Below are 11,723 nucleotides of genomic sequence, written 5' to 3' on the forward strand. Positions count from 1 at the left end.
AGAAACTTCTGTTTTCTCCTGTAGATAAAAAAGTGAAAGTACACAAACGTGAAGAAAAGGTGAAGCTCAAAGCATTGAAAAAAATGACATTGGAAAAAAAGGTGGAGAAAGTAAAGAAAGTGGAAAAAAAACCGAGCAAAGAGGAAAAAATAAAGCCTAAGCTCCAAGTGAAGGAGAAGGCAACAAAACGTGAGAAACCTAAAGATGAAACAGATAAAAGAGGTAAAAAGAGAGACATGAAGGAGCCTGTGGAATTGAAGAGTGAGAAAATAGACAAAAAAAAGGAAAAAGTGAAAGAAACTAAAGAAAGCAAGCCAAAACCAAAGGATAAAGGTGAAAAGACAAATATTGACAAAAAAGATGTTAGCAATAAAAGTAAGGCATCTGAGAGACATCAAAAGAAAAAAACATGTGGCATAAAGACAATTTTATAAGTGACAACTGTAAAGGAAAAATTAATTGAAGCCTCTAATGTCTTTATTTTGAATAGCAAAGTAAGGTACAATTACTGAAATCATACTTATCTTTTCACAATATTCATATTGAAACCATAATCAATGATAGGGACAGATAAAGAATGTGTTCTCTCTCCACTTGGATCTTCATGTCATATTTCACATCACTTTTTTGTCTCATTTGTGACTCAGATGCCTGAAAGACAAAGTGAATTAATATGCTTGGAAGGCAGTCTCTTTATGACTTTTTGTGTGTCTGTCCTGAACAGCATTTACAGTACAATTCTGTAGCTAGCATCTTTTTATGTGGTTTATTGATTCAAAATATCATAAACCAAGAAGGATGCAAAATACTCTTTTGAGCATATATTGGCATCTTGTCTATTTAACCAGCATGAAATCCATTCAATGATACCAATAATAATCACCCTAATTACTTAAGGAAAAGCAGGCAAGCTCATATACTGCATTATCTTTGCCAGGAGAGGTCTATCATTTTCACCCTAACAATTTTAACTGTGGAGAAGATGATTTTACTAACTGCTTGCTAATTAGATTTTTAAAAGTCACGATTATTATCAATTACTTTAACTCATAAATTTTATGCATATCAAATCTTCAATTTAATGCTTCAAATCTTTGTAGTACCGTCAGTCACCCTGCATTTTCTCATACTTAAAAAGACATTCAGGTGAAAAAAACATTGTAACCTCTCTGAACAATAACTAATAAAATGTTCAAATACACTTACTTATCTACAATTCAAAGAAGTTTGGAATGTAGAACTCTCCTGATTATTCTGGAGCCAAGTATCGAAATGACTCTTAAGCACACTAAGTCTCATCATATAGACCTCCTCAGATGCCATTACCACATTGTAGATAAGAAAAATGATGCATTTCTAAAACAAAATCAGACTAAATTTTCTGAAAATACAAATTTGTTTGGCTCTTTTAAAAATTGCTTTCACACATTTTTGCAACAATTGACTTGCTTGATCCAATTTGCAAGTAAGCATAAAAATAAGAATGTAAACATAAATTAACCTTTCAAGCTGTGTTTACATTTCTTCATTTTCCCTTTACCAATTCTAAGAATAACCTGAATAGACTGTTCCTCAGTTCTGAAGTTTTTAAAAATTATATGTTATACATTACATAAAATTTTAAAAATTGGTGCATGTTAGACTGATTTTTTTTAATGCAAATATATTTAATACAAAATTATATTCAGTTTAAAAGATGTGCAAGAAGGAAGTACAAGCACACTATAGTTTCTAACATAATCTAAAGCATAATTGTTTTGTTTATTCAGTGGTAATTGGTAGAGATCTTGGAACAATTTGTACTGTTCTCTGTTACAACTTAAACTGATGAAAGCAATCCCACCAATCCCACTTATAGCTATCGCTATATTCTTTGTACGTTGTCTTCATTGCTGTTTTTTTTTCCCTTCTGCTCTGCCAGATCAGTATCAGTTCTGTCGCTATGTGATTGACATGTACACTCATGGGGATTTTTATCCAGGTACATTTACGATCCTTATAAGAATTCTTTAACCAAATCTGACTTCACTCCCTTTGTTTCATTTGGCAAACAATGCCATTGCTTCATTTAATAGACTCTGATATTTGAGATTGTGATTAGTTTTGTAGAGAGTATCAACAAGTATTTACAAAGCTGAATTCAAATTGCCCTGAGGATCTGACCATAATGTTTTTATTTGAAAGATAAAAATTATGCTAGATATGCTAGCCTGCAGCAATTGCTATTTCCAATGTTAAAATAACTCCCTACAGACAGACCTTCCCCATAAAAGTACATCATAAATGCTTATAGTAAGTTTTTTTTCAACTAAACACTAGAGGAGTCCAAATGTTTCAGGTAAGAGTTGGTACATTTAAATTAAAAGCTTATATTGTTAGATTGCACATGTTTTGGTTTTAATTAAAAAAACAAACTTCAGCATGGCAGAAAGTTGGATGCTCTTTTATTTTGGCTGTTTTCTTCTGAACAATTGAATCCAAAGGCATTTTTGACATTCAGTTCATTGTTTGTCACTCATTTAACTATCACCATGAATGCAAAGCTGGATACAGAAGGAAAGAGAATATTGTTCTGTTCTGCTCTGTCACTTGTATTTATTAGAAATATGAAGGTGTTAATTATATTCTGCAGCGCAAAGGCAAATATTGTACCATAATATTTGCACTAGAAATTGTATTCCACAGAAAAACTGGTTGGCATAATTAAGGAGCTCCAAATGATGAGACAGTTGTCTTATTTAATTTTTTATTGCAACGGTATGGTAGAACAGAAAAATGTTTTATGTTTTTCCAAAAGTACACTTTTAGTTTTCCGATCTATGGAATAATAACCATGTTGGTATTGAAAATATCAGTTATACACTTAGTTTAAATCTGCATCTGAAAACAATGAGCACATGTTTTGTTATTTCCTGAAATGAAGTGTGAACAACAAAGTTAGCTGTTCACTGCCTTTGCCATGTCACGTTCTGTTCCATACATGCACTGCAGATTTTACTGAGCTCTGAATATGTTATTACTATTTTTATTTGTTGGAAAAACAATACAGGATGATTAGTTTCCGAACGGGGTTGGGGAAATGAAAGATGGATTCACGGATGAGATATTGTCTACGGCTGGCAGCAGATATAAAGGAGGTTCTGAATTATGGACTCCTCCTGTAATGTTTGCATGTAATTTTGAACACAGTTGTGAATATCCATATAGACAGTAAATTCATACACATTTGTGTCAGAAGAACAAAAAAAGTTTTTAGTCCCATGACTTTCAGGTTTAGTTATTTAGCATTTATTTATATTCAACATTCAGAAATATCTGAATTGTAAGGTAAATTAATCTTAATTGTTGTGCACTTATGCTGATGAACAGCAGATACAGAGGCCTATAGTGTATATACAAATATACATCTTGTCAATTGAATCTTTCCACATGCTGCTGTTCTCCAAATGCTCTTTTTGAATTTCTAAATTTCTTTAAAATGGTTGCAAGAATATTTGAACAGGAATTAACTGACAGTTTGCGTTTGGACTTCAAAGTGAACTTTGTTGCTCTGCAGTTTATCCATTGCAAATAAGTATTTAACATTTTCCTAATATCTGAGAGCCACATATAGACTAAGAGATATAATTAGTATGAGGTGAAAAGAAATTTATCTATGATAAGTAGAGGTGCAGAGGTTAATTTTATTCTGTCCACCCTGTTGGAATGGAGCAGGCTACACAATAAACAATTGGAGCTGGGTAAGGAAGTGGTTGCACAGCATTTCAAATATGTTCTCTCCTCAGATACCTTAAATGACCAGATATAGCTCCAGGCAGGCAGGGTCTTGTGTGCAGAAGACAAGGCCTGGTGATCTAATTTTAAAGTTAAAGCACAGGATGTTTTATTTTTTGTCATGCCAAACTTATAAGCTAAATCTGGCAGTTTTGTGACCAGCGGTGGCAAAAGCTACCGTAGTTTTCAGTTTTTTGTAAGTACACTTTATGGGCAAGCAGGAGCAATCGTTTTATTCGAGGCCTCACAAGGAACTTTAGGTGCACCCAGCTCTTCCTGTTCTGTTGGTTTCCATCACCAGAAGTTCTTTGGAGAAGCCCATCATGACACTAACTTTGCACAGATACAATTGGGGACCTCTTCTCCAATTGCCTGCTCCCACCAGTTGGCTCTTGCATCAGTGCTGAGCAGAAGAGACTATAGATGAAAGGATATGAAGGGCTGAAGTTAAAATGACCCTAATCTCAGGCCAAGGATCCCATTGGATTTTCCAACCTACTTTATTTATGCAGTCTCCAAATGGTGCTGAAGTTAAAATTGAGTCTGAACTGAATGAGTGGGAAGTAATTCTGTTTTTAGAAGGGTGGGGATGCTTTTCTAAAGCTGGTGCTGAGCAAGGATGATCTGTACTTTATAACTGGTACTGAATTGAGAGTTCAGAAATCATGTTTCATGCTTTGTGGAAGCTTATTTCTCTAATATCTTCCGTGCTGTTATATACATAAATTAATTCCTTACCAAATGTTTAGTAATTTCTAAACACCTCTTAATGACTACAATGACCTTGCTACTGTTATTTATTTGAACTTTTCTATATCCACAGAATCTCTTTCTAAAAATGATAAGCCCTGTAATTAGCTTCAGCTATCAATAAAGTTTGAATATGAACATGATTTGATGCTTGTTTGATTTATTTACTTTAAATCACTAAAATAATCACTTTCTCTAAATGTTATAGCTCTCACACAACAATCTGATGATTAAAACATATTACCTTGTGTAACTGCTGTGTCTGTACTGTTCAAATCATGTTCATATGATACATGATAATTTGTTCTGTTGCATGTTTTCCTTTATCTGTGTGTCGTGTTGATTGAAAGTTTATTAATTAATTTACATGAACTAATCTTTTGAAATCTAGTCTTTTAAGCTATGCACTGTCTTTGTCTTTTGCAACTTAGTTCTGAAATGTAACTCAACTAGCCCATAATTTGACTTAATTCAGAATAATACAGGTATAATACAGACCTGCCATTTGCAGAGAAGTGTTCCTGAAGAATGTTATAGTTGATGATTTTCATGAACAATGAAAATAGTTGACTGCACAAATGCATGTTGCAGTTGACTGCACTACTGCAAAGGACAAAGATGATATGACTAGGAGATTGAGAAATCTAATTTGATGGGGCGGGGGGGGGGGGAGTTGAGGATTTGGGAGGGAGACGATTGAGTGTCCTTTAAACTTACATTACTTGAGATGATTGTAGCTTGCATAAGCTTATAGATTCCTGGTAGGAGATTCTCTTTCGTCTAGTTAATCTATTCATTTTCTTCTTCAATTTTGATGGGTGGTGAGGCAATTAATTATGCATTATCTGGGCTTCAAATATTTATCAGATACTGAAGATAATCAAATACAGATGCTAGTAACATAGTACAAAGCACAATGCAAAGCAAGTTTGAGAAAATCTGATAAGCAAGGACTGTTGTGCCTGACAGCTTGTTAAATTAAAAGCATCTTTATCATAGATATATTCTGAAATGTTTATTTTCAAATAGTTTAAAAAATAACATTTAGAAATTATTGATTTTTGGTCACAGCTGCATTTTCTGCAAACTGTGCAACACATTTGCACTAATAAATATGTGTCCATTAATATTTATTATAAATAACCAAACATTTTGCAAATGTTTAAGTCAATCAAAACAAGGGGAAAATATCTTCTATTTTTCATCTTCCTAGGGGTCATTCAGTTGCAATACACCTGGTTTACTGCCAAAAATAATTAACCCGACAGTCAACTTTTACAAAGATAGTGAGCAAATGATTGCAAATGCAAGTATGGTTGGGGGGGGGGGGTGGGGGGAGGGGAGAGGAGAGAAGAGCGAGAAAGAAATGCAAAATTTGCCTAAGGGTTCATTCTAATTTAGTTCTTGTTGCGGTTGGAGTGATAATCTAGTCCAGGAGCATCAAAGCTCTCTAGACAATTAGGTGCAGTAGATATCTTGATTTATCTTGCAGGCCAATAGCATTTTAACTTGACACTGACAGCAAACTGACACACCCAATTAAGAATTGGTTAAGTTACTCAAATCTGCTATCCTACTAAGAAGATTTTCCCTGCCACATAGTAACTTATGTGAATAACTGGTGAGGATGAACAAGACTGATACCTTTTCAGTTCCCTGACTGATTTATGTATAATCCCTGGAAAGTACAGACTTGACTTGTGAGACTGACCCAGGCCCAATCACAGAATGGAAGGCCACAGATCCTGATTGCATCAAATACCTGACTAATCCTCAGACAAAGATCAGATAATACTTTTAGCTGATTATTGGTGGAATAGCCTGGCAGATCTTTGCTAAGGATGGCTTCATTTAGACTTTCAGACGTGGCTATTCAACTGAAGGACATTCAATGTGTTGGTTTCGTAAGCTGGTGACATATGCTGCATGTGTCACAAATATAGTACAGTGACATGCTTACACCCTTGACTGTTTAATGCTGCTAAGCATGAAAAGTTGCTTGGCTTTTTGTCTGCACTGAAAGGCAAGGCAAGGCAGTTATGCTGTAAGTGTTTAATGAAGTGCAAAGTGACAGACTGCTAAGAGCTCAGAGATGGGTCCAGTGCAGATGAATATGGTGGATCTGTGCCTCTGCATGCTCAATAAATCAGCAGGGGCATTGCATTGCACGTTTTCATTGAACTCCAGTGTGCAGGAGGGAAATGGTGAAGCGTCTTCTGGGTTAATCTGAGACTGACCATGATGTGCTGAGGCTGGTGTTTTATCAAGGTCAACTTCCACAGATTGGAGGTGCACTATCTATGGAATGTACCCTGAGATGTTGGGGAATGATAGGCACCGTGGAGGCCTGGGGTACACTCCGGAGAGCTGCAGCCATCATCTAACCACCGGACCTGGAAATCAGGAAGTGGCTTGCACAGTTTCTTCCTGATACCTGGGAGAATCACTGGCAGCTAAACAGGTCATTGTGCTTACCAGCACTTAACAATCTGAATGTGCAAGCACATTGTTGTACTACATCAATGTCAAACTTGCATCATGCGCCAGCAGCTCCTGCAGAATGTGCACTGCATGTTCTTCAACTGAACAGCCATGTCAGAAAGTATGTATAGAAATGAGGCATGATTAGCTCATGCTGAGATATCAATTTATGCAGATTGGGTTCTTGCTACTTTTGTGTGAGATTCTCATGCAGACATTAAACCTTAAGAGGAAACCAGATTTTCTTCTTGGCATCAAGAAATTCATTTGTTTCATTCTTGCTGAATTCTCTCAGGCTAATGAGACCTGGGTAATGATCTGAAGAAATGAGTTTGATCATACCAGTGTAGATTGTGGAATTTAGACTTTTAATTTCAGACTTTTTAACAAGTCAATGATGGCAATGAAACTATTGACAATTGTTGTAAAAACCCACCTGGTTCAAAATGCCCTTTAGCGGCCTTGTCCGGCCTACATGTGACTCCAAACCCAAAACATTGTGCCCTCTGAAATGGGTAGCAACCCATTAAAATGTCTCGAGAAATGAATGAAACCGGAAGGCAGAAGCAACAAGAGCAAACTCACCCCCATCGTCCCTGCATAACATCTAGGGCAAGTGCCGAAACTGAGAGAACTGTCACACAGTCTAGTCACACTACAGCATGGCATAATCATAGTCCCCAAATCATACCTTACAGTAGCCTAGACACTACCATCACCATCCCCCTGTCCTACCAGCAGGTCAGGCTCAGCAGAGTTGGGGGCACTGTGGCACCAAGGCATCAAGTCAAACATGGGCAAGCAAAGCTTCTTTTTTTTTCCATGTCCCAATTTTGGTTGAAACTTCAGTACTTTTCCATGTTCAACATCACTTGGAAAAAGCACTGGGGGCTGGCAAGGCTGCAGAATGTACTGGATGGAGGTCTTCAATGTCCATCAACAAAAGGCCCCTGCAACACCATGACTGATTGAACTGGTTGAGTCCTAAAGGATGAAGCTGGGAGAGTAGGTCTATGACAGGTCATGAGGGATCCAACATGAGGGAAAAAAACATACTTGACCTCATCTTCATCAGTTTGTCAGCTGCAGATGCTTCTGTCCATGGCAGTGTTGCAAAGAGTGACTACCACACAGTCCTTTTAGAGACTAAGTCCCGCCTTCACAGTCAGGATACTTGTTGTGTGGCATTGCCACTGTACTATATGGGATGCATTTAGAACAGATCATTTTTCAAAATGTGCATCCCTGAGGCATTGAGGGCCATCACCTTCAGCAGAACTATATTCAAACACAATTTGCAACCTCATGGCCTGGCACAATCCCCTATGTTAATATTATCATCAAGTCAGGTGATCTATCCTGGTTCAATGAAAATGCCAGGACCAGCTCCAAGAATACCTCAAGTGAGGTGTCAACCTGCTGAAGGTACAAATCAGAGTGGCTTGTGTGTCAAACAATAGGGTAAAGCAATTCAACATCTAATGGATCAGCTCTGCAGTCCAGCCACATCCAGTCATAAAATGGCAGTGGACCATTAAGCAAGTGTACCCATATGATTCTAACTCACTGGAGGAAGGGACTCCACAAATATTCCCAACCTCACTGTTGGGGGAGCTTAGCACATCAGTACAAAAGGTAGAGCAACAATCTTCAGTCAGAGGACTGAATGGATGATCCAACTAGGCTTCCTCCAAAGTTCTGTAACATCACAGTGGCCAGATTTCACTGCACATGATATCAAGGAATGGCTGAAAATGCTGGATGATGCAAAGAATAGGAGCCCTGATAATATTCTAGCAATAATATTAAGGTCTTGTGCTCCAGAACTTGCTGCACCCCGAGCCAGGCTGTTCCAGTATAACCACAACACTGACATCAACCTGACAATGTGAAAAATAATCAAGGTATGCCAGAATACAAAGATCAGGACAGATCTAATTCAGTCAATTACTGCCCCATCAGTCTACTCTTGATCATCAGTAAAGTGATGGAGGGGGCCATTAAGCAGGATGTGCAAAGGAAGAACATGCTCAGTTTGTGTTCCACAAGAACCACTCAGCTCCTGACCTCATTATAGCCTCAGTTCAAACATGAACAAAAAAAAGCTGAACAATAGAGGTGAGGTGAGAGTGACTGCCTTTGACATCAAGGTCATATTCGGCCAAGTTTTGAAAAGAACATCAGAAAAGTTGGAATCAATTGGATTCTGGAGGAACGCTTTCCTGTTTGGAGTTCTATCTGGCACAAACAAAGATGGTTATGGTGTTTGGAAATAAATCATATTAACTTGGGACATCTCTGCAGGCGTTCCACAGTATAGTGTCCTAGGCCTAGTCATCCTTAGTTCCTTTGTCAGTTACTTTGTCTCCATCAAAAAGTGAGATTTCTTTTGCAATCAGCAACAATATTCAGTAACACTTGCAACTCCTCAGAGCCTGATGCAGTCCATGCACATATGCAGCAAGACTTGGTCAACCATGAGGCTTGAGCTGACAGGTAGCAAGTAACATTCATGTTGCACAAGTGCTGGATAGTGGCCATTTCCAATGAAACAAAGTCTAACCATTGCACCTTGACATTCAATGTCATGATCACCACTGAATCTCTCACTATCAACATCTGGGGATTAGCATTGACCAGAAATGAACTGGATAAGCAATATACAGATGATTTTCAAAAGACCAGCGTAGAGCCAAGGCATAATGCAATGAGCAACTCACCTCCTGACTCTCCAAAGCCTGTAAACCACCTACAAGATACAAGTCAGAATATTATGGTATGTTCCCTATTTATCTGAATGAGTGCAGCTATAAAAAAAACTCAAGAAGCTTGACATTTAGGACAAAGAAGTTTGTTTGATTGTGGATTGGCACCTTATCCACAAATATTCAATCCCTCCACCTCTGATACTCTGTAGCATCAGTGTGTCCCATCTAAAAAATGCAGTGCAAAAATTCACCAAACGTTCTTAGAAAAGCACCTTCCAAATCAAGAGCCAATAGCATCTAGAAGAACTAGAGCAGCAGATACCATGAGAACACCAGCACCTGCAAGTTCCCCTCCAAGGAACTCACCATCCAATTCCCAGTTCCTTTATTGCCACTGGTTCAAAATCCTGGAATTCCCTCCCTAACAACATCCTAGGTCTACCTACAGCACATGGACTGCAGCGGTTCAATAAATCAGCTAATCACCACCCTCTCAAGGGCATTCAGGAATGAGCAATAAAGGCTGGTCAGCCAGCAAATCCTACATCCCCTGAATGAAATTTTAAAAGTTAAGTCATCAGACACATGATCAACATTCCATATCTCCTAATCCATAAACTTTAATTCAAAAAGTAGCTGTTGAATTTAGGGCCTTCCAGTATGACTCTGTGTTTCATTGTGCTGTTGATTTATTCACAGATTTGACTGTCACGTGTAAATGAAACACAGACATACAGCTTAATGAATGTACTTAGAAAAGCATCTGATTTCAAACTAAATAAATCATGAAAATATCGTAGTTGATTTTAATGAAAATGGTACAATATTAATTAATGCTCTAGGTGGTATATTATTTGATGTTTTTGGTGATTATAGTGTCAGTTCTTGTTTGATGTTCATAAAGTAAGGCAGTCTTGGTAGAATCCTTTTGTTTATAGTTAACCACAGAGTAGGGGTGAATTTTCAGCCTTCTGATAAAGTGCATGGTTCTAAACATTTGAATTTAAATAGCATTCTGTTAAAGGATACAAATTCTGGATACTTTAGTGGATTAACTGAAAGAAATTATGCTGATGTGTTTTTATACTACAGAAGTCTGTTTTAAAAGTTGAATAATTTGGATAATTTCCAACTGCTGTGGTGCTGGAAAAACACAACTAATCAGGCAGCATCCAAGTAGCAGGAGAATCGACATTTCAGACATAAGCCCTTCATCAGGAATGAGCGTATGCCCAAAACATCGATTCTCCTGCTCCTCGGATGCTGCCTTACTGGCTGTGCTTTTCCAGCACCACATTCTTTGACTCTGATCTCCAGCATCAGCAGTCCTCATTTTCTCCTCATTTCCAATTGCTGTCCAGTGGCTTCACATCTCAAAAATAAGTAGCAGACAGTAGAACGTGAATGGGGCTATGAGGAGAGCTTTGGGGTGCAGGTAAATGTTGAGGATGGAGGAACTCTCAGCCACTCTGGTATGCAAGGACCATCTCATGCAAGTTTCAGGTGGGACACAACAGCCTGCAGCACTTCTGTTTATTTTAGCCAAGAGGCTGGTTAAATAGCCTTGCAGGAGGATTTGCTAGTGCTGCAGGAGGAGATTAACCAAATTCAGCAGGGGCAGGGGACACAGTGTGTTAGTTTGATAATGAGACAGCATAACTTAGAAAAGGAACCAAAGCAGAGAAAGTTCAGCCATGTGGTGTCTCATAGAAGTAAGGCAAGGCTGGATGGCCTCTGCTTTAGTGCCAAGAGTATGAGAGTTAAGACAGATGATATGGATTTAGATTGACACATGGAACTATGGTAAAAACAATGACTGCAGATGCTGGAAACCAGATTCTGGGTTAGTGGTGCTGGAAGAGCAAAGCAGTTCAGGCAGCATCCGAGGAGCAGTAAAATCGACGTTTCGGGCAAAAGCCCTTCATCAGGAATAAAAGCAGAGAGCCTTAAGGGTGGAGAGATAAGCTAGAGGAGGGTGGGGGTGGGGAGAAAGTAGCATACAGTACAATA

The 11,723-nt window shown here is 38.0% G+C and overlaps 1 protein-coding gene across 31 annotated transcripts in view; it reads left to right on the forward strand.

The window, feature by feature from the left end:
• The window catches only part of LOC122544790 (neurofilament heavy polypeptide-like), a 196,001-nt gene continuing 184,278 nt past the window's right edge, over positions 1–11,723 (forward strand). For 30 of the 31 annotated variants that reach the window (XM_043684122.1, XM_043684127.1, XM_043684177.1 and 27 more), the window contains exons 1-2: positions 1–333; positions 1,922–1,981. In XM_043684122.1, the coding sequence (XP_043540057.1) occupies positions 84–333; positions 1,922–1,981 (310 nt within the window). In that variant the 5' untranslated portion in view covers positions 1–83. The remainder of the gene's footprint in view (positions 334–1,921; positions 1,982–11,723) is intronic. The other variant, XM_043684169.1, reaches the window with a different exon arrangement.

This window comes from Chiloscyllium plagiosum, chromosome 3, assembly GCF_004010195.1.
Source record: "Chiloscyllium plagiosum isolate BGI_BamShark_2017 chromosome 3, ASM401019v2, whole genome shotgun sequence".
In the NCBI taxonomy this organism is placed as follows: Eukaryota; Metazoa; Chordata; class Chondrichthyes; order Orectolobiformes; family Hemiscylliidae; genus Chiloscyllium; species Chiloscyllium plagiosum.